This window comes from Dipteris shenzhenensis, chromosome 8 (genome assembly GCF_047967505.1).
Source record: "Dipteris shenzhenensis isolate YYH24624 ecotype China chromosome 8, Dip_SZ_1.0, whole genome shotgun sequence".
Taxonomy (NCBI): domain Eukaryota; kingdom Viridiplantae; phylum Streptophyta; class Polypodiopsida; order Gleicheniales; family Dipteridaceae; genus Dipteris; species Dipteris shenzhenensis.
Genome location: NC_141603.1, coordinates 46991540 through 47015513, shown reverse-complemented (window position 1 = coordinate 47015513; position 23974 = coordinate 46991540). Strand labels below are relative to the sequence as shown.

General features: G+C 48.1%; 1 protein-coding gene across 1 annotated transcript in view; it reads left to right on the top strand.

The window, feature by feature from the left end:
- Positions 1-23974, top strand: part of LOC147899597 (uncharacterized) — a 74255-nt gene that overhangs the window by 3134 nt on the left and 47147 nt on the right. Inside the window, exon 3 of the mRNA XM_087378686.1 lies at positions 8649-8790. Coding sequence (XP_087234812.1) covers positions 8649-8790 — 142 coding nt within the window. The remainder of the gene's footprint in view (positions 1-8648; positions 8791-23974) is intronic.

The following is a 23974-nucleotide window of genomic DNA, read 5'->3' as shown; positions in this document are numbered from 1 at the left end:
GTTCTTTTACTGCTTGGTGGTATCTGCCATTGAGAATCCCATGATTTTCATTTGAAGAGCGGCAGTCCATTTATTTAAGACTGCGAATCAGGATTGTACACCTGCCCAAATGCAAGAAGAGGAATGAAGTTTCGTTTATGGATCTGGAAGAAACTATACACATTAGTACAAATTGATTTGTGTGAAGGACAGACTAGTCCCTGCTGAGTCTGCCCTTCACGCCTAAGAATAAATAGAAATGTGGTTTGAAGACGTATAAATGGATGATCATGTGTTTGTGGGTGTGGGTGGATGCGTGCTTATGTATGAGAGTGAATGTTTAGCTTCTGGTCTACTCTATTAGGTCCTGCATTCTTTGGTTGGTTTAAAAGCATAGGTTTGTGCACGTTTCTGGGGTCAATTAGATATGTGAGTTAGTATGTTGGTTGCAGGCATTTGTGAGAGAATTTGCTCATACAAGTGATCTTTGGGCTGAACAGAAGCTGCCACATGGGCAGCAATAGCACATCCTAGTTGTATGCGTTTCAGGGTAGCCAATAAGGCCACCCTTGTCATGGCTTAGGGCCGACTGTAAGCCCATCTTTAGGGATGGTTGTGGCTCACATTTGCCCTGCCTTAGGCCCATATGGAGTTACCCAGCAGAAAAGTGCCTGGAGCTTTAGGTCTGGAGAGCTGCTTACAATCGCCTCCTACAGACTGCAGTCTGCAGTCTGAGGCAGGGAGCAGACCTGGAGCCCAGTCGGCCCTGGTCTGTGGAGCTTTACAGACGGCCTGGTTGGCCAGTCCAGGGGCAGATCAGCCTCTATAAAAGGGGTCCCTTGGGGGGCAGAAGGTAGTTCAGTCTACAGCTCAATAGGGCATCGACAAGTGAGTGCATAGGAGGGAGCAGAAGATAGGAACTCAGCCATGAGCAGCTACTGACAGAGTGCATGTGGCAGTTCAGGAGGATTTACAGCAGGTGCTACAGCAGCACACAGTGCTATTTTGGTTGCCCACCTCAGCCTGTGCATGGGCTACAGTGTGCTGTACCTCCTTCTCTTGGAAGAATGCTTTTGGAATCCTCACCCTTTCTTCGTGGAGCCCTTGGCACGGCTGCTCTAGTTGAGTGATTGGACATCAGCCTGAATGTTAGAATGCTTGTGGACCCCCTTTGTGCAGAGCCTAATCTTGGCAAACTCAGGCTTTGCCATGCATCTTGACTAGGATGGCGAAAACACATTGCTCCCAAGTGCCTAGCTCTACCAACTAGCATGAGTGAGAGTGAAGCACCTCTTTGCTTGTCCTTCTCAAACTTCACATGTTGAAATCTCCAACAATCTAGGAGTCCTTGAGGGAGACAGTTTATGAGGTGTCGCCAAAAGGGGGCTGTTTGTTGGTGACATGTTGCTTAAATATTCAGGATCTCAATGATAGAAATTCACTAACCGGATGCCCATCCACATTGCACGGCCCCCTATTGGGTCTTCCCGGTTAGATTTGCAATGCCACGCTTGTCCAATAGAAATACAAACTTATGTCTCTTGACATTCCTTTGCTGAGAGCATATGCTTCTGTTGCATCGAAGATTCAAACTTTCCATCAAACGCTCAATAAAGGACTCGTTGCAACTGTTGTCTCATAATGAGTAGCTACAGCCGTTGACCCAAAGGGTCAAGAAATCCTTATTTGTCCTTGTCAAACTTTATATTTTTGAAGTCTCGCCCAACAACACACCAAGGAACCTTAGAGATAAGGAGACAAGGTTGCAAGGGTGGTGGAATCTTGTGTTTTATGCATACACAAAACACATAGAGATACAAGGGGCAGCTACATGCATAGGAGATCAGCTTGGTCTTTTGCCTTATGTCTCAGAATGTGGCAGGTCCCTTGACCAAAGTTTTATCCCATAAAAAGCTAGAGGTTTTTTGCAAACCATTGAACTTATATTATATCTGTTTTGTGATTGACATTCTTCCTTGTACATTTGGATATTATCAATACAAGGGTGTTGGAAATATTTTATTATTTATTTAGGAGTGTTAGGACACTCTTCCTTTGAAGGTTTTTTTCCAATTACAGTTAGTGGTATAGTTAGTTTTGACTCACCCTAGGGTTTTAGGGTTTTGTCATGTTGATAGCCCTCTTGTACTTTATCCTTGCAATTTCATTTCATCTGAGCTCCACATTTTTTAGTTCTCCACCTCCATAAACTCTCACAGTATTTAGACATGGAAACACCTATGCACATGCATAGGTAGATGTGCGCACATTTACAACATCCATCTATGCATCCCTATATACATAGTTGTACACATATTTTGTCCTTTTTTGGTGAAAAGTAGTATTTCATTTAGAAGAATGTACATTGATAGCTGCTCCACAGTGGAGCAAGTACTAGTCAAAACTAAAAACAGTGATAAAAACACTTTCAAGGCGGGCTAGAGGAAGATCTCCAAGAGAGTGTGCATCATGGAGAGACTAATGTAGGGAGGAATGAAAGAAATCATAAAATCCACCGAAGAGTGCCCATACAAGGGCATGGTATAAAGACCTCAAAGCTCGATAGTGATGTTAGAATTATTATCATATTCTAGCAGTGACCAGTGTAATGTAATAAGTAGGTTAGGGGCACTTTTTCCTCATTTGAAGTTTTTCCCCCTAACCACAGTTAGTTCACTAACGACGGTTCTCCTCCCTTCGGGATGAGGCAAATCAGTCCCGAAGAAAGGCTCTCTGGCATCTGACCGCTACTGAAAATCCCCTGCAGAGCTGCAAGGAGGGGTTGATGGATCTGGTCCCAGAAGGAGGTGAAGAATGCTCGGGATAGCCCATCCTCACCTGGGCATTTCTGTCCGTCGATAGCCATCAAGGCCTCCAACATCTCATCCAAGGTGAACGGCGCCAACAACGTCGCTTGCATGCTAGGCTGGACCAGGGATGGAATGTGCCTTCACACCTCCTCACGGGCACGACTAGCACGAGGGGCAAGCGGCTCCTGCTGGAAGAGGGTCCTGTAGAAGTCAGTGGCCAACCCCAGGACCTGTAGGCTCATGGAGAGGGATGGGGGGCTGCGAACAATTGTCTGCTCGCGGTCGAAGTCGATGAAGAATCAGACATGTCGGAATGGAGGCGCTGCCGGCTGCCGCTTATGAGAAGGTTTGGAGGGGGAGACGGGGTCGTCCTGCCCGTTCTTCAACACCTTCAGCAAAGGCGAGAGGCCTTTGGTGCCATGAACAAATGCTTTCTCGAGCCAGCTCGAGATCTCTGAAGTGGTCATCCCATAGAAGGTTCGGAGTTTCTGATGGGACCAAGCTCTGACATCCTGGGGGAGAGGCCATGACAGGGGAGGTCTGAGGATCACAATCAGTCGGAAGCGTTTGGCGGCGCAACGCCACCGCAGGCGCACATCGCCCTCGGACCACTGAGTCTCGAGAAGCTGCCCACCGGACGGGCCTATCCAGGAGCAAACCTGGGCGTGTGTTTGCTCCCTGAGAGCCTCCCAAACCGAGTCGTCTGTCCAGGTCTCGGTGCCATCGCTGAGGAACGTGAAGGCGAAGCTAGGGCCATCCCTAGGAGCCAAGGCGACAATCTTCCCATCCGCCCCTTTGTGGAGCAGGAAGATACTGATGTCGAGACAAGCCGGGAAGGTCCCAAGGTCGGCCACATCCAAGTAGTCCCAGGGGCCAGATCTGTAAAAGTCTCGAGGAAGCTCTCTCTCCTGAAGCTGAGACCCATCAGAGTCTGCCACTGAGGGGCTAGCGGCCAGGGAAGCCTGCTCCAGTGGTGGTGTAGACTCCGGGTGTCCTGCCAGCGGGGGGGAGGGGGAGGAGGCTGAGGGGTAGGCGACTCGGACTCCACGGAGGCGACTGGCGGAGAAGGTGGAGGAGACGGAGCGGGGGCTGCCCTCGGCTGGGAAGCCGACGGTGCAGCTAACTCTGTAGGAGAGTCGAGGGGGACGGAGGGAGGGAGGGGATGGGGATGCATCTGGAACTGGGGCTGAGAGGGAGGAGGAGGAGACTGAGGAAGAAGAGGCGGGGGCTGAAGCTGCGGGTCGGGCGAAGGGAGGGGAAACTGGGGAAGGGGCTGGGACCGAGTGGAAAGGGGCGGGGGAGCGGGAGAGAGGGGGATTTGAGGCTGTGAAGGGCGGGCTGCCGTCGAAGAAGAAGCTCTCCCAGGTCCCTGGGGCGGCTGCCTGTCAGGTCTCTGGGGTGCTGCTGCAGGAAGGGTAACCTCTGCCTCCTTGCCTTTATCCGAAATCTTCTTGTTCTTTTCTCTTTTCCTTCTAACCTCGGTCCAACCACCCACTAACTCTGGACCGGGCTCCGACTGCCTCGGCTCCTCCTGACGTGGCTGTCCGGGGGGGGCGGAGGGGGCGGGGGCGGGGGGGTCGAGATGAGCTGGCGAAGCGTGGACAAGCAGTCGCCAAGTGCCCAAAGCCGTGGCACCTCAGGCACTGACCTGGCTGTTCGGTGACTATCATGCTCTGGGTGATGCTGCTGGCATCTGTCACAATCTCGATCACTGCAGGGAGAGTCGCAGGATCTGCTACAGCCACACGGACTCGGGGGGCTCCTGCCGTGGTCACCGCGTCGGCGAAAGTGTCGTGCATAACCCAGCCAAAGTGGGAGCCCAAGTCCCTGACAATCGGCCGCAGCTCAGCAGCAAGACCTGGAAAAACTAGTGTCACTGGGTGGCGAGGTATACGGAACCGAACATCAAAATCTGCTGCGCTGAATCCACGGTACCACGGGACTATCATGATAATCTTTCCATCCACCGATGTGGGGGAACCGGCAATCAGGTTGCTCGCAGCTTTCTCATTGGAGAGTTTGAGCCAGAAGATGCCCCTTCCCATAAGGGCCACCTCCTCAATATGGCCATCCTCTAGCAGGAGAGTGGACTGGAGCCAGTCCTTGATGGCTGATCTGGAGGGAGAGTGTCCAATGACTCTACCGTAAACAGAGGTACGGGCAAAGTCAATGGCAACCTCCTGAACACGAGATGATTGTTGCTCTGTCAGGATAACGCGGTAGGCATCTGGAGAGGGAGGGTCCGACTGGGCCTCCGGATCCGGGCAGGGGGCCGCCATACCCCCAAGACTAATTGCAAGCTTCCGATGAGGAACAGGCTGCCACCCAAAAAAGGGGGGGCGAAGCGGGAGGGTGGAGCCTGGGTGTGGAGAGGACGGTTGCGGAGGCGGAGGGTGGAGGCGGGGTGGAGGAGTGGAGCGGAAGGGCGGGCGAGGTGAAGTGAGGGGGCGGGGGGGTCGGGACGGGGGCGGGGTGAAGGGTGCGGGGTGCGGGGAAGGCGGGGGGCGCGGAAGGGCGGGGGGGTGGTGTGGCGGGGGCGGAGGGGTGAAGCGGGGGGCGGGGGAGCGGAATGGAGGCGGAGGGGGGCGGAATGGGGCGGGTGAAGCGAGGGGGGTCGGGCGGAGGCGCGGGGGGCGGGGGGAGCGGAATGGGGGGCGAGTGAAGTGAGGGGGTCGGGCGGGAGAGGCGGAGCGGAGAGGGGGGGGTGAGGTGAAGCGAGGGGGGGGTGGGGTGAGACGAGGGAAGGGGGGGGGGAGTGGAGGCGAGGGGGGCGGCGATGGAGAGGCGAGGTGGAGAGGCGAGGGAGAGGCGAGATGGAGAGGCGAGGGCGGCGATGGAGACGCGGCGGGTGAGGGGGAGGGCGGGCGGGGGGCGAGGGCGGAGAGGCAGGGGGCGGTCGCGGCGAGGGGGGGAGCTAGGGAGGGGAGGTAGAGCTAGCGGTGGGGGGGGAGGGAAGCTCGCAGGAGCTCGAGTCCATCATACACAATGTGTACAGTCATGAGCTTCACAGGTTTTGTCACTTAGACAAAACCTTTCCCTGTTGTTGTACTACTTCACTTCATCTATTGCAATGTTACGTTCAGCTCTCTTGCTCTCTCACATTTGGTATCAGAGCAGCAAGACCTTGCTCCTCGCTTCCGGCCTAGCCCCTGGCTACCAGCCCGTTACACCCAGTGCCAATCTGCCATCCGTACCTCCGTACAGCAGCAGTCCGTACCTGCGTTGATTGTCCGTACAATCTGTACGGTACTTATGCACCAATCCGTACTTGCCATCCGTACCTGTGTTGACTGTCTGTACAGTCCTGCACAGACTGTCGTACAACGCCAGTGAACAGCCGTACAACTTCCGTACGCTGTACGGAGTTGGAGTTTGCTGGCCGTACATTCGTCGTACACCCGCCGTACCACCTGCTCCGTACAGGTATCTCCGTACAGTTTTGCGCCGATTGTCCGTACCTACTGCTCGTCCGTGCTGTGAGCCATTTGGCTGTACGCACAGCCTGTTGGCTGCTTGGTAGTACACAGCTTCAAAGCTGTTCGACGTACTATCGTCCATACGTGCCTGTACTACGCAGGAAGGATGTCTGCACATCCGTACAAAGTTGCGCAGGCCACTCCCGTTCCAATTGCAGGCAGTTAGTCCGTACATCCGTACTGCGCTGCTGTCCGTACAGCCACCAGCAGACACACGGTGTAGGTACTTCTATTTTTGCAGCAAGTAATATTTAGCAGGCACATTGCAGTCTTTGGGACAAAAATCTGGGGCTTTTGTACATTCTTGGACAAGTATTGCAGCCAAATTGCAGATTTGTCAAGAGTCTGGGGATTTTGGACTTGCATTGCAATTTTTGCAACAGTTGGGGCTTTTAGTCAATCTGCCCTCTTCTGGTTGCAATTTTTGGCAAGAAGTTGGGGCTTTTGCAATTGGATTACAATGTTGCAGAAGAAGAGCAATTTGGGAGCTTTGCAGGCTTTTTGGACTCAGTTTGAGTCCCATTTGAGCACATTGGCAGTAGAATTTACTCCTTTTGCAGATAAATTGCAAATTGGGGCTTTCAGTCAATTTGCCCCTTTTGAGTTGCAATTTCTTGCAAAAATTTGGGGATTTTTGCTTTACACAGCAATTTCTTGCATTTTTGGGGCTTTCAGGCAATTTGCCCTCTTTTGGATGCAATTTCCTTGAAGAAATTGGGGCTTTTGGCATTCGGATGCAATTTGGCAGTGTAAAAGCATTTTGGGACTGTTGCAGGCAATTTTGGACTCATTTTGAGTGAACATTGTCTTTTCTGATTCTCATTGATAGTCAGAGTGCTATAGCAGTGGCAAAGAATCTTGTGTTTCATGCTTGCATGAAGCACATTGAGGTTCACTATCACTATGTCATAGAGAAGTTGCATGCAGGAGAGATCAGTATGATCTATGTGTCAACACATGACAATGTTGCAGACATCTTCACCAAAGCACTTCCACGTGAAAAGTTTGAGGCATTTCGCAGTGCCTTGAACTTATTTCCTTTTGGTGATTGATCATTTCCTTGTACATGACATTGGCACTGCAGGGGGTGTTAGAATTATTAATATATTCTAGCAGTGACCAATGTAATGTAATAAGTAGGTTAGGGGCATTTTTTCCCCTAACCACAGTTAGTTCAGTAGCTACGGTTAGTGAAGGATAAGGTTTTGTCACTTAGACAAAACCTTTCCCTGTTGTTGTACTACTTCACTTCATCTATTGCAATGTTACGTTCAGCTCTCTTGCTCTCTCACTCTCCTCTCTCACAAGTCACACCAACAGAAGAACTAGACCTAGTCTTGTGTAGAGGCATATCTACCAAGCAACCAAAACCAATTGCCCAAAGAAATCCTAGGAAAACGAGCACGAAGATAAGCTCCTTGTTTGTGAAGGAAATCACGAGCATATGGAGGACTGTCTTCGTCCGCCGATGTGAACAGGAAGGGCAGGTCGAAGAAGCTGTACGCTTGAAGCGCCCATCGGTAATGCGCCTACCAATCAGCGCCGTAGAAAACCTACTGCCTGAGAGGGAGTTTAATGGTCCAGATGCCTTAGACAAAACCTCCACCAAACAAGAGATTTGTCAAGATGCCAAAATGGTTCCCATGCTCTTGAATCCACGGCTGTGGAAGTGAAAAATATCATAAGCTTTCTTGGTAGAAAGATCTACAAATGAGAAAGGGGAATAATTCAGAAGTCCACGATCAAAGTTCCATTCCACTAGAGGAAGAGTAAGGAGTGGGGGACAGGCTGAATAGGTTGCATCATGGTGGTGAGAATGCGCCAAATAGACCTGCAATGCAAACCCAAACAAAACTATCTCTTGGCTTGATGAAAAGAGAGTGTGAACACACACACATAAATACATGCTATCTTATCTTATATTCTGGTATATGCCTCATCCGAGATAGATTTTTAGTAGTCTTCTCAAATTGATTCTTATTAGGTTTTTTTTTGCTACGATGCTACAAAAAGGATGTTGTAACTAACTTGTTGTCCTTCCTACTTGTTCTCTTGATTCTTCATTCAAGAAGTGGATTATAGCACATTTACATGCACTCAAAAGTGCTCAAAGTCAACAAATACAAGCAAACCCTCTCTGGTAGCCCCAATGAAGGCTCAGTCCCCACATGTTAACTAGTTGTACCAGTGAACTCCTTAAGTGTTTGAATGGCAGAGTTTGAACGTAGCTTGGAGCTTTTCATACAGGTCTTGTCCTTAGTATGCGTTTTAAGATAGATACATGCACATTGCACATTTGGCTCTATGTTTTTGGAGTAATGTTTAAAAGCCATCGATGGATTTGCTTTTAGTGGGGTATCCTAATTAGCAATCTTCTTCATAGGGGGTGGCTACACAAGCAAAGGTCACAACAAAATGCTATTTTGATATAGAGATTGGAGGGGAGCCAGCAGGAAGGGTTGTGGTTGGTTTATTTGGAGAAGCTGTCCCAAAAACAGCAGAAAATTTTCGAGCACTTTGTACAGGTACCCTATATTAACAATCTGGAATTGAAATTTGCAGAGTATTTTATGCTTTATTCTTATACTTTGTTTCCTTCGTCTGTATTTTGTTGTAAATGTGGTCATTTGTGACATTGTGAGCTGTTTTGAAGGTCATTTCATGGCATCATATTCCTTGTGTGAAAAGTTTGAGGCTTGCCATGTCATTGCGGAGATGGTTAATGATTGCAAGTGTAAGTTTTAGGCACATTAGCAAAACCAAAAGAAAATAGCTATTTATGAGTGTATACTTGGTTGCATCCTATCAAGTAAAAGGCATTTAGTAGCTTTCATGATAACTGCCGTAGTAAGGGCAAGGATAGGAAGAAACAAGACATTGCACATGCATGTTGAGTTGAGACATTTAGACTTCTCATTTCACCTTCCAAGAGCTAACGACATAATTGCATTGTCATGAGCTGTATGTAACATATTGTATGACACTGTTACAGCACCCAAGCCCGAGAACAATACCGAAGTTTCTAAAATCCTAAATATTAAGCTTGTCTTTTATTATTTTGTGCTTGAATTTTCTTTTAATTGTGTGGGCACTTTAGATGACATGACGCACACAACATGTTTTTAAAACACGATCCATTGGGATCATAATTGCATTGCCCAAAAAAAAATTGCAAATTAGAAAGGACCACTCTTCAACCGCATAATTTACTGAAGCATCTCAAGCTTGAGAAACTGACACTGACATTCCAACTTCGTTCTTCTTTTCTTTTTCCAGTCTCTTCACTGATATGAGTGACCTTGCTATTCTATACTAATAGCATCTTCCCTTTTTTTTTGCTTTGCTTCGATCATCCTTTTCCTTGTTAGATGGCCGCTTGAAGTAGTGCTGATTCCTATTCTAGATGACTGCTTGTTTACTGCTAAAACTTCAAATACAATCAAAGATTTCTGGGTAATAAACTATGGGAATAGTACAAGTGGTTGCTGGTAACCCAGAAACACAATGGACACTGTCTGAACAGCAGCCTAACTGACAATAGCTGGTAAAAGATCATCCACAAGACCCTTAATGCCCGAGGCTGTGTACTATGGTCCCTGTGCAAAAGAGCAATGAGAAAAATAGATGGACCTATTGAGATCCACAAGCTCCTCAAACTGAAGAGGCTGCAGAGAAAATATGAGAGACTCGTGGAAACTTGTCTGGACTCCGGTAATGTCTGCAATTTCTTGGATCTCGGTGAGATGCTTTGACGTACTGGCACTCTCATTCTTATTCAGATTCTCAAGCTCCGTGACAAATGAAACTCTTGTCTAATTCTTAGTGCAAGTTGCGCAACGACGTCCTGCAGGACCTGATGTGTGGAATGATAAACCTTTTGTTTGCCAAAGAGATCAAGGCAAGAGCCTGGGAATCATGGGGGCATATGATCTTCTCAGATTAGCTGTGATGATTGAAACTGCTGCATGTGTCGGTCCAGCCACTACTGCAGCCTGTATGCTCAACCAGGATTAGCGCATTATGTTGGAAAGGTCACCTCCCCATATATAAGCCCCCAAATGAGGAGAGCATGGGGGAGGGAGACATAGGGCAAGATCTCCCTAGAGAAAAGAGGGAGAGGGGGATGCCAAATGGACAGTGCTGCACCTCACAGCAAACAAGACGGGATTGTCTCAGGGCAAAGGCGCACTTGTGGCATGGATTGTGGGCAGGCTTATGGCCTGCAACAGACCCAGGAAAAGTCAGGGAGAACAGCAGCAGTGTCGGCCAGAAGGAGGGCTGGTTGGAGCCAGCCAACCAGGCCAGCAAATGGGCAGACCAAGGGGCTGGGCCCCTGCATGGAATGAAGGACCAAAGGCCCAGCTATATATATCCCCACAGGTCGGTATTGGGAGGCAGAGTTCAAGTTGGCCAGGCAGGTCGGCTACAGGGCACAGAGGCGCCTAGAAAAGAGCGCCCATGGGGGGCTGCTGGGTGGGCCAGTAGACCCTCATGGGTCGGCTATTTTGGGGCAGGGAGTTAGGGGGCTACCAGCCCCTATAAAAGGGCCCCGTTGGGGCCTCATATGATATCTCTGGAGCAGCCATTTGAGGAGCAGTTTGGAGCAGCGGTTCAGCCCCCTTTTGTGTGTTACTGAGGTCACATATGCAGACCTAGAAGTCATAGTGCAGATGCGTGATATTGACATGTGGGCCAACGGGGTGTGAGAGACCTTTGTTAAGGTGAAGGACAGCAAGGAGTGCTTGGACTCTTCCAGGTGCATGGTTGTCGATACTAACATGAGGGTGGATTCCATGGAGAGTAGGATTTCAAGTTCAGATGGATAAAAGGGGGCATTACATGATTACATTGGTCATTGGTATGTGCCTTCATGAGGTACATGGTTTGCTTTCAGAGCAAGCACATAGGCAGGACGACGTTCTGGTATGTACTTGATTTTATTAATTTGAGCCTTTATAACATCTTGTGGAGAGAATCTTCTCTTCATGTGTCTAAGGAAATGCGAGATTAGAAGGAATGTGCCTTCTTGGAAGGTAGAAGGGGTAGTGTGGGTGCTTCTTCAAATCTTGGAAGTTGATTGTTGGAAGGTGATTATGGACATGGTGTACTGAAGCCATAAGAGTACTTGCTTGAGAACTTAGTGAGAGCTCATGTCCAAGTTATTAGGAGATATTCTTGGGATTTCATTTCTCAAGATGGTTCTTTTGTTGTGGACCTTGCCAAAGGAAGGATGGGTTGAAACAGACCTTGAGAGCATGGTGCCTATAAGACTCCAAGTCGCTCACTCATTATGAGAGGGACACCTGGAAGATGGTGCCATTTGGATTGCTCGAGTTTGAAGGCGGGAACATGACTGAAGGTGGTGGTGCCGTCTGGTGTACCAGGATGGTTTGTTTTTGTAGAGGACTGGACCTGGAGAAGCAGGAGCCACTGTTTGAAAAGCCATGAATCAGAATCGACACCAGATTGTTCCAGAGGGTTTCATCATGGGAACTATTGGAGCAACCTCATCGATGAGTTGGCATTGGGCTGAGCTGTAAGCCCCCAAATGAGGAGGGAGACCTAGGGCAAGATCCGCCTAGAGAACAGAGGGAGAGGGGGTTGCCACATGGGTAACACGTCACAGCAAACAAAGGCGGGATTGTATCAAGGCAAAGGCGCACTTGTGGCATGGATTGTGGGCGCGCTTATGGCCTGCAACAGAACTATTAACAAGGCAAGGAGAACATTGGTCAGAAGGAGGGCTGGTTGGAGCCAGCCAACTAGGCTAGCAAGTGGGCAGAAGGGCCAAAGGCCCATCTATACTATATATATCCCCTCAGGTCGGTGGGGAGGCAAAGTTCAAAGTTGGCCAGGCAGGTCGGTTAAAGGGCCTAGAGGCACCTAAAAAAGATCGCCCGGGGGGGGGGGGGGGGGGGGCTGCTGGGTCGACCAATAGACCCTCATGGGTCGTTTATTTTGGGGTAGGGAGTCGGCCTTCAAGGGCCTGCTGGTCGGTGCAAATAGTTGGCCACCAGCCCGTTGGGGCAATATCTCTGGAGCAGCCATTCGAGTAGTAGTTTGGAGCAGCAGTTCAGCATCCTTTGGCCCACTTCCAAGATGACAAAGAAGGATGAGGAGCTGCAGACATAGCTCACTGGAAGCTGCACACCTAGGCTGTACACCCAGGCAGCAAGGTGGAGAGATCAGACACAAAGACTAAGGTCTACATACGCTCATCAGGGAGCACACGGACTTAGGGATCTAGGAGTGTCTTGGAGGTAGGACAACCTCTTTTTGTGAGGACAAAGGACGGGACTTTGGCTCTTTGTTGTATTGTGTCCATTGGACGGAAATATTTTGTTGGTCCTATATCTCTTCTGAGCATTGTCTATTTGCTGTTCTGCACATCTATGTGAAGCACATTTTAAGGAAGTTTGTGATTCCACCCACACCACATGCTGTGTGAGCTCTTGGGCGATTCTATTAGTCTTCCGCTATGCGTACCCTATGTTGGTTGCACATTACGTGCGGCATTTGTGGGACACGTTCATCCCCATTCACTAGTCTTTACCATTAAACTCCATAAAGAGTATTTGGCGCCATCAAGTTTGTCCTCCCGAGAAAGAAAGAAATATATATTAACGTCCACAGAAGGCCTCGCGGGCCTGTGGGACAAAGTGACACCAAAGAGAGAAATTCATACAAGCCACAAGGGGCTGAGGCAAAGGGTGCGCTAAGACCCTTTGCTGAGTACTGTGCTGAAATAAAGAGAGCTCAATGGCTCAAGCAAAAACAAAAATATCATATCATATCATATCATGTGCTATCTGCTATCTGGAGCAGGCTGAGAATTGGAACTGGAACTGGAAACTTAGAAACCGAAGCCCGGCACTGTGGTGAAAATGTCTCGAACCTGAGTCTCTCATATCGTGGCGTCGGGGGCGAGGGCGTGATCTCCTCGATCTCTGAACCCGTTCCTCATCTCGGGTGGTCCCCTATGATGAAAGCTGTGATAGGGTGAACCTCAATCGAGTGAATCTGGGCGCTCTCCGTGTTGTGGGTGGCCTCTGCAATCCTCTCTCGGTAATCCAGATTGCCCACATAGCAGCTAGCTCCTCCTTCTCCGCCCCACTGTGTCTTGGAGCTGACTCGAATGCATAAAAATCAATGGCGTGCCGTTGTCTGTGGTCAACCTCTGCATTTTGTGGTATGATCGCCTCCTCCTACTCTTTGATTTGTCGTAGCAAGGTCTCCCTATGTTGGTGCATCTCAAGCAGGTAGAGCCCAATGCAGGCCTGGTCATGGAAATGGATCAACCGTGATAGTGGGCTGAAGCTACTTCCATCCTGATAGAGGCAGTGGTATAGTCCTCGGATCTCGTAGTAGGCTGGCCAGATGCAAAGAAAGTGTTCCTCTGTCTCAATTACTCCCAGTGTGCATAGCGTGCAGGTCCGTTGCTCTCTAGGTATACGTGCTGCTCTCCCTGTCTCAATCCTCAGTTGATGGGATGAAACCTGCATCTTCTCAATGGAGATCTCAGTGCATGTGAGACTTTTCTGTCCTCGAGATATAGGGGTTTGACGATGAATCCCTCCTCTGAGATCTGCAAGAAATTGTCACAGTAGAACTATGTCTTGGTGGGGAGCTCTTGATCTCCCCCCCAAGCGCGAGACGTGTGGAGCTGGAGAAGATCTAACCGTATGATACAGTTAATCTCATATGCGGGATTGACTTAGGGGGTGCATCCAAATTATACTGAAAGGGGGGGAGCCTCTCCATCTGAATCCGGTGTTTGGCAAACTATGTGGACGTACGTGCATACCATGTGTTTGCCCCACCCCAGCTAGTCTATGAGATGGTTTCCGCAATGTATATGGATTGCTATCCTAGGTTCAGAACAATCATATATGCTATGCTGCTTTTATGATGATATATTCACATGTATTTCAGACGCAATCGACGTGGCTTGCTTGCCATGTTTCAAGAGAGGGGTATGTCACGAGGGTGTGATTTTTGGCGCATGCATGTTGGCCTGCATGCGGGCAAGACCTTGGGAAATCAAGGAGCAAGGTCATGGGTTGCTTGGTGTGCTAGAACCCGTAGCAATTAATGCCCAGGGGGTAAAAATGGTGGTTGGTCCAAAGTGGGGGGTAAAAAGCCCCAAGGATCCAGGGTTGGGACATTGGAATGGACCCCATAGAGGGGGCAAGGGGCAATTGAAAACGTGGGCTGCCACGTGGCATGCCCATGCAAACAAATTTGGTAAGGTTGCCCATGGAAGCTCCCAAGAAGAATTACGAAGGAAAAGGAAGGCGGCTGGCCAACGGGCGAGGAAGAAGAGATATGGCACGGGCTGAAGCGGATGTATGTATGAAGGCTTCACAGGACCTTGGCTTGACGTCGCGAATGCTTGGCTGCCCACGGAGGGCTTCTTTCCCTGGTGATGGGTTGTTGGAGAGAGCTGGTACAGAATTCGATGGGCTGGTGGCCTGTGGTAAGCGCACGTTGCGTGAACTAGTGATGTGTGCTAGAACAGATCACATATGAGCTGGTGGCTTGGAGTGAGCAACTTATCTTGGACCCGGTCACTTGCAAGCTGCGACTCAGTTGGTGAGGGGCTGGTTAGCCCAAGTGCTTTTTGTTTGTCGTGAGAGCTCTTGGTGAGGGCAGAAGGTCCCAAGCTGGGGTTCGGGATTCTCAGTGCAGCCTAGCCTGTTAGCTGATCACAAGGCTGTCACGTGTGGATGGTGGGAGCCTGATTGGTCACGGTCACGTTGGGCTCTGTCACTACAATGTAAATATCCTAAGTCAAAGTACAGTTGACCATTTATTTGATCATAATTAAAGAGTTTTATATGTTGGGGTAAAGGCACATTGCCAACCCTTCATTAAAAGATAGGACACCTATGACTGTCTTAAGACAGTCATAGGGTAAACCTAATCCTAATAAAACACAAGTGAGTTTGTGGTGTGGCTCATCATTTTTTCACACCCGCACTTGAGTGTTTCTCTCTCTCACTCTCACTCTCTTGCTCTTCTTCCCCCTTCACTCCCTTTCAACTGGTATCAGAGCCATTCCCCTCCACTCCCTATCAGAGCCATTCCCTTCACTCCCTAGCCTACCCACCCCCTTCCGTACGGACGTACGGACAGCGCCGTACGACCGTACGTCATCCGTACAGTCGTACGGACGGACTTCGAGCGGGCGCGGGCTGTGGCGTGGGCACGGGAGCAGCGCGGACGCGAGTGCGGGTACGGCGGCGCAGCAGATCTTGGCGCATTTCGCACGCAGGGCGGCGGCGCATTTCCAAGCTAGGGCGCGAGCATCGTTTTGGCGCAGGCCCTTGCCTTGTCCAGCAGCTACTAGCTGCTCTTCTGTGCAAGAGCAGCCTGTGCACAGCATCAGGCTGTGCGAAACCAGAGCACGCAGCGCGCGCTCAGGTACGGTTATCCGTACATGTTGTACGGATTCCGTACAGAAGTCGTATTGCCGTACGGATCTCCACAGCGCAGGTACAGGGAGCTGTTTTTCGATTTTTGTGCAGCAGGGAGGTACATTATTTCGGTTTTTCGGGATCTGTGTCCGAAGAAATTTTTTTTCTTTGGATCTGGCTGTTGTACAAGTACAGCAAGTACGAAAGTACAAAAGGCATTTTTTGTTTGGGGAAGAAAGAGAGTTGAAACATCATTCTGCTCTTCATTCCTCTTGATTCAGGGTCATTTTTCAGTTCACAAAACTGTCTTATCTTGAAAGTACAGCACGTACTTTCATTCATCTCGTGCTTGAGGTGAAGGAACCACAGTGTGTGGTTGATTGCACAGTTATTCTGTTCTGGGAATGTAATGCCTTGATTTTGCAAGAGGACATATGCTTTTACTGGGTTTGAATCTCAGTTTACAGGTGAGCAGATCATAGGGCTTTTGCCCGGAAGGTGATGCATTGTATGCCTTGAGGCAGTGTGGTGCCAGAGAGCACACATTTGTCTTGATTTCCGCAGTGTCGAGGTGACATTTTCTTGCAGGTCACATTTCTTGTGCCACACTCAGAGAACCTCAGTTGAGCCACGCTTGGCCAAGGCGCATCGAGTTTACTCGGTCCCTAACTGTCCATCGTTGACAGTGCTCAAAAGGTTCCTCATTGAGTGTTTGTACGTTGGGATCTGTGTATGTCATTTCTACACAGGGCAGTATATGCATTACATTGGTGGATGATTTTGTCAGAGAGATTTTCATATTGCATGCTACCTCAGTGTTGAGGTGTTCTCCACTTGATTCAGGTGTCAGATCAAGGGGCTTTTGCCCAGACTTTGTTTGACAGCACTTGGGTTACCGACAGAGATCTTCAGATGCATTTTCTCCCCTTGGTATAAGGGTGATTGCTTGGGATTTATCCCATTTACTGTTGCAGGTTATGTGACAAGCTGAAGTGTCATTTTTTTTGGGTGATTGCCAAGTGGTTTATGCATATTAACTCAGTGCAATACCTCATTTGAGGTGGGAGAAGTGATCAGTACAGACAGTACAGCATATTTTTCAGACAGTACAGCAGGGTTTACAGCAGTGTTTGTGCTTTGTCAGATGATTATGCACTGTTAAGCACTTGTTGAGCAGCTGCAGCAGTCTGAAATTACTGTTTTTATGCCTCTTTTTGAGCACGGTACAGTGTGTCAGAAGGTACAGTATTTGCAGTGTCATTTACTGTTTTGCTGCAGATTTTCCTGACAGTAAAAAACAGCACCATTGAGAGTGCTTCTGGCTCTTGAATAGAGCAGGTTTTTCTGAGAAATCAGAATTTTTATTCAGTTCTTGTTTACTTCCAGGGAGTCAGGTACTTTCCTCATCTGATATGGCATCAGGGGGAAGTGATTCTTCAATTCTGAACATAAAGAAACTGGAAGGAGCACACAACTATGCATTATGGGCAGAACAGTGCTTGAATGTACTTCTGTTAAAGAAGATTGCTAAGCCCATAAGGGTGAAGGGTGTAAAGCCATCTGACATGGCAGCTGATGACTGGGAAGAGCTTGATTTGTCCGCAAGGGCAGCTATCATGCTCACTATTTCAGACACTCTTGTGTTCAATGTTCAGGCTGAAAAGACCTCATATGGTCTATGGCAAAGACTAGAAGAATTGTATGCCCAAAAGAGCTCAGCCAGTAAGGTTTATTGGCTGAAGAAGCTGGTTGATCTTCGCATGAAGGAAGGTACAGCTATGACCTCACACTTGAGTGAGTTCAATGCCATCTTTACACAGCTGATTGCACAGGGGTTGAACCTTGATGAGGAGTTCAAGGCTACTTTCTTGCTGTGTACCCTCCCCGAGAGTTGGGACACTTTCAAGACCACCCTGTCAAACTCGAATGTCACTCTTATTTATGCTGATGTAGAGAGCTCTCTCCTTATGGAGGAGATGAGCAGGAAGAATAATGCGGGCAGCAAGTCTTCAAATGCTTTGCAGGTACAGGATAGAGGCAGTTTTCAGCAGAAGGGGAGATCTGCTAGTAAGTCCAAATCCCGCAGTCAGTCCCGTGGCAAAAAGGACATTGAATGCTTTTATTGTGGCAAGAAGGGACATGTGAAGTCTAAGTGCTTCAAGTTCATACGGGATCAGAAAGCCAAGAAGGCTGAAACAAAGGATGCAGGCAGTGGAAGCAAAGGCAAAGGCAAGGCCAAGGCAGATGACTTGGATGCAGTGAATGTTGCAGCAGAGGACAGTGACAGTGACATACATGATGTTTTATGCTCTTCTGCTGTAATAGCACATGCTTTGGTTATTGATGGCCATGACATGCACACCTGGCTCTTGGATTCAGGTGCTTCTTTTCATGTTACTCCTCATAGGGAGTGGTTTACTTCCTACACAGGTACTCATGGAGTTGTTCATCTTGGGAACAACTATGCATGTCAGATTGCAGGGATTGGCAGTATACAGATAGTATTTCCTGATGGACGGTCATTTATGCTTGATGGTGTTCGCCATGTGCCGCAAATCAAGAAAAATCTGATTAGCACTGGCTTATTGGATGACAGTGGTTACCACACCACATTTGGGGATTCCAAATGGGTGATTACTGATGGCCAGACTGTATTGGCTGAGGGTTTTAAGAGTGATACCTTGTACCCTCTTTATGTTTCCAGTGTGGGTAATCATGTTGTTGCCATAACCGAGCTGCCAAAGGTTTCATTGTGGCATAGCCGGTTGGGACACATGTCTGTTAAAGGAATGCAAGAACTGTCACGTTTGGGTTATCTGCCGCCTCTTTCTTTTTCAGATTTGCCTACCTGTGATCATTGTATATTTGGCAAGCATTCTGTGACTCCTCATAAGAGGAGAACTCCCCAGAATAGAGCACCGCTTGATCTAGTGCACACTGATCTGTGTGAGATGCCACAGTTATCACTAGGGGGTGCAAAATATTTTATTACTTTCATTGATAATGCCACACGCAAAGTGTGGGTCTATTTCTTGAAGCATAAGGGAGATGCCTTAGATGCTTTCAAGAAGTTTGTCGCTCAGGTAGAGAATCGGACAAGTCGTAGGCTGAAATGCCTCAGATCCGATAATGGGGGTGAGTATGTGTCACATGCTTTTGTGCAGTTTTGCCAAGCTAAGGGCATCAAACAGGAACTCACAGCCCCTCATAATGCATCTCAAAATGGTGCAAGTGAGCGGATGAATCGAACTATTCAGGAAAAGGTTCGATGTATGTTGTCTTATGCTGCATTACCCCATGGCTTTTGGGCAGAAGCCGTGCAAACAGCAGTTCACATTATTAACAGGTCGCCAAACAAGGCTTTGGAGTTGAAAGTGCCAGAGGAGGTGTGGTCTGGCAAGCCACCCTCATATAAGCACTTACGTGTATTTGGCTGCGAGTGCTTCGCTCATGTACGCAAAGAACTACGCACCAAACTGGATCCAAAGTCTATCAGATGCATCTTTATGGGTTATGGTGACGAAGGTGAAATGGGGTACAGGTTATGGGATCCCGTTAAACGGAAGATTATACGCAGCAATGATGTCATCTTTAAAGAGGATAGTGTACACAAGGAACCCGTGCAACCTGTGGAATACAGGAGGGTTATTTATGATGATGTTGGACAGCAAAGAATGCCCATTTATATGCAGCAGCAGCCTGCTGCAGATAACCCTGTTCAAGAGGGTATACAGGCTGAAAATCAGCCAGATAATTTTGCCAATGATGCACCACTGGATATGCCAGCAGATGGAGCTGTAGCACAGCCAGATATGGTGGTACAGCCACCCGTCATGCATGAAGAACAGGCTGGACAGCAGCCTAATCCGGAACATTTTGTTAGGAGGAGCTCCCGTGTACAACGGCCTCCTGCCAGGTTTGTTCCAGGAGCCAATAATGTGGCTGATTTTATCATGCTGACAGATTGTGGTGAGCCTTCCAGCTTCAAGGAAGCTATGGGAAGAACAGAGAAAAAGAAGTGGGAGAAAGCCATGCAATCAGAAATGGACTCCCTACTTTAGAATGATACATGGGACTTGGTGCAATTACCTGCAGGCAGAAAACTTTTGCCATGCAAGTGGGTTTACAAAGTCAAAGTGGATTCAAATGCTTTACCGAGGTATAAGGCCAGATTGGTTGCCAAGGGATTTAAGCAGGAGAAGGGCATTGACTTTGATGAGATTTTTTCCCCTGTAGTCAAGATGACTACTTTGAGAACAGTGTTAGCTCTTGTTGCTCATGACGACATGGATTTATGTCAGATGGATGTGAAGACAGCTTTTCTTCACGGAGATCTCCATGATGAGATCTATATGAGTCAGCCAGAGGGATATGCTGTTAAAGGGAAAGAGCAGCTTGTGTGTAAGCTCAAAAGGAGCTTGTATGGACTCAAGCAGGCACCAAGAGAATGGTACAAGAAGTTTGATGCCTTCATGCAGTCCCAAGGGTATCATAGGTGTGAGACCGATCACTGCTTGTACACCAAACGGGCAAAGGATGGCAGTTTGATGCTACTCATTCTATATGTGGATGACATGCTTATCGCCAGTAAATCTCAGCATGAGATTAGTGCTTTGAAGAAACAACTGCATAAGTCTTTTGACATGAAAGACTTGGGTGATGCAAATCATATTCTTGGCATGCGTATTACTCGTGACAGGTCCAAGGGACTTTTGTTTCTGTCACAGAAAGAGTACATTGACAAAGTACTGCAGAGGGGGGGAAGTCCATTAGTACCCCGTTGCCTCCACATTTAAAACTCAGCAGTAAGGACAGCCCCAGATCAGATGATAATAAGGCTGAAATGGCCAAGGTTCCGTATGCATCTGCAGTTGGATCTTTGATGTATGCCATGGTTGCCACTCGTCCGGATATTGCTTTTGCGGTGGGAGTCATCAGCAGGTATATGGCAAATCCAGGCAAGCGGCATTGGGAAGCAGTGAAAGGTGTCTTGAGGTATCTCAAGGGTACCAAAGACTTGTGCATATGCTATGGTAGGCAAGATGCATTGGTGCATGGTTTTACAGATTCAGACTATGCAGGGAATGCAGATAACCGGAAGTCTACTACCGGTTATATTTTCACATTTGCAGGAGGTGCTATATCATGGGTGTCTCGGTTGCAGAAATGCGTTGCACTGTCAACCACAGAAGCTGAATATGTTGCAGCCACTGAGGCCTGCAAGGAAGCAATATGGCTTACTCGGCTGGTGGGAGATTTGGGCATTACAGGAGATATGCCAGTTTTGCATTGTGATAGTCAGAGTGCTATCATGTTGGCAAAGAATCCGGTCTTTCATCAGAAGACCAAGCACATAGAAGTGAAATATCATTTCATCAGGGAGGTACTGGAAGACAAGCGACTTGAGCTTGTGAAAGTGCATACTGATGATAATCCTGCAGATTTGCTCACTAAGAGCTTGCCTACAGAGCGGTTTGCACATTGCCGCCACATCATGGGATTAGGATGAGACCATTCTTACTTTATGGTCTTGTATACAGTTACTGTATATTGCTGTAATTTTTATTCTTTTCTCCCCTTTAGGCACATTGGCCTTTAGGTGGGAGGTTGTTGGGGTAAAGGCACATTGCCAACCCTTCATTAAAAGATAGGACACCTATGATTGTCTTAAGACAGTCATAGGGTAAACCTAATCCTAATAAAACATAAGTGAGTTGGTGGTGTGGCTCATCATTTTTTCACACCCGCACTTGAGTGTTTCTCTCTCTCACTCTCACTCTCTTGCTCTTCTTCCCCCTTCACTCCCTTTCATTATATGTGTTAATTATGGTCAAAGAGTTATTTTAATGGTCAAAGGATTGACTACGGTCAAAGATACTTGACTCCAGTCAAGTAAACCTGACTGCGGTCAAAGAGTGTTGACTTCGGTCAACAAGACTTGGCATGCGCCAAGAGGGTTAACCCTGATTAACCAAGATGTGCCAACTTTGGTTAGAGAGACTTGGCTATAATTAAGGCGCCTTGACCTTTGGTCAAAGCTCTTTAATTATAATCAAGAGTGTTGACTCCGGTCAACCAGAGAATATATATATGTTTATCTGTATATATATTTGTTTAGATGTGCACATGTGTTCAGTGGGGACGCCCACCGTGACTAGGATTAGTCCACAGTGTGTTATTTGCATGCAAAGCGCTAACAATTAATGGGTACCATGGTGGTGCGCTTTAATTAATTGTTGCAGGTACTAGGAAGGATTATTTTTCCTAAGCGAAATGGGAGCCTGACAAGCATCTAGGAGGCGGTTCGTGTGACCGAGAGCTTTGAAGACTCCAAAATGGCCCTTAGTGGCTTGTAATAGGATTTAGTCTAGATTTTAGACAAGTGGCATGTTGCCAATTTGAATGGAGCTTGAAGCTCTTGTAAAAGAAGAGATTATTCACGTTCTGTAAGATGGAGATTTACGAGATAGCTCTACGCTGAACTTCTGTAACAGATTTTCTTGGATGAATAAAGACCTTCGGGGGGGTCCAGCCCGACGAATTGTCCTGGGCCCTAGTGCATCTCCAGAGAGAGGGAGTGAGGGAGAGCTTTTGAGAGTATAAATCCCGTCGTTTAAGAGTGGTGATATTGAAGCCATAGCTGTCTTTCACCGGTCAGTTTGGTTTTATTGGTATCAGAGCCGAGGCTCAAAAACTTACTGAAGTTTTTGACGATTCAAAGTGTTGGAATAAAGAGGAGCATGCGAGTGTTTATGCACACGGCGGCAAGTCTGGCTAAACATATTGCGTAAGCTATACGGGGAAAACATCTTTGGCGTAGCGTGATCCAGTATTTCATTTTCGAGACCCGAAAGTTGGCGTGAGTGAATGGAGTACAGAAAGGCCTAACTAGCTATGGCTTAAGCTGACGCAATTGTGGGTTGTAAATGGTCGTGGTAGCCTACCGGAAGTGCAACTCCTCTTTTAGGCAAGAGCCCAAACAGCGTCGTGTCTTGCTGGGTAATTACGTGATGGAATTCCCAAAGGAAGCTAAGGAGAGATTCCATGAGCCATCGTGAACGGCAAAGGAAGGGGTCCTGTGAATGCAAAAGGACGAACAATGGAAATCGGGAAGGCAATCTTGTGCTGATGACCCCAAAGAGACGTTCTTACGCGGGCACTGAATGGTTGGCAAGGGCGGGGGTGTCAGCTGGTGAATGGCGATGTAAAAGGTTCCGTGACCATGAATTAATGAGCAGACGGCTGCGTGATGCCTCTGACGGAGAGTAAGCGCAGATGGGAGCGATTCTGGTGATTCTTGGCCTCCTAACTGGCGAAGGAGTATCAGGGAGGTCGCTGGATGGTATGCCCAAAGGAATTCGTGGAGATCCTTGAAGACCTTGTGAAGGCAACGCACGGTGTGCTATTCTGTTGTCTGACAGAGATGTTGACGAAGACCTTCAACAAATCTTCGTGAAGGCTCAGATCGACGGTCACCAAGGTGCGGCGGGCGTGGCTCTATGCACAGATACACTGACACGTGCTGTGGCATCTAGCCAGGTCAGCAGATGACATGGTAGTAAACGTGGCACAGGCGCTGACGTGGCAGTGCACAGATATTTGCTGATGTGTCATTTGGACACGTGTCAGATGACGTGGCAACCAGTCCAACAGATGACGTGGCAGGACATGTGGTAGCTGACCTGGAGTGCCAGCTAGACAGGTGGCTGAGGTGGCAGACCCTGGGTTTATCCAACCTAACCTTGGTTAGTGGACTGGTTAGAGGTCCAGTTACCTGACCCATCCAGTCTAGTCTGGTCACTGTAACCAGACTGTGACCAGTCTAGTTGGTTCAGTTGCAAACTAACCAGATCAGTTTGGTTGGTGTAACCAGTCCAGTTAGTCTAGCTGCAGACTAACCAGACCAGAACCAGTCAGTCTGGTTAGAGTAACCAACCGGTTACCTATCTGGTTACTGTCTACAAAAAAAAAAAAAGAAGACAGTTGCAGAGGTTGTTTCTGCTAGTAATTTTCATCTGTTTGTCAGACTTTCACTGTCAGAAAAACAGTAGAAAAACAGAGGAATCAGAGATTTGCAGAAAAAGAGTATGCATGCCTTTGAGCAGTAAAAAGAGGGAAAAACAGATGCCTTTTGAAGCCATCTGCAGCAGCCAGAAAAGGGCAATATAATTGTTGATGCTTTGGCAACTGTGTGGGTATATGCCTTGAACTGACAGCCAGTACTGGCATAGATTGTGAATGCAAAACACCTCTTGTTGAGGTACTTTTTCTGTTGGAAAAGCAAAAGTAGTGT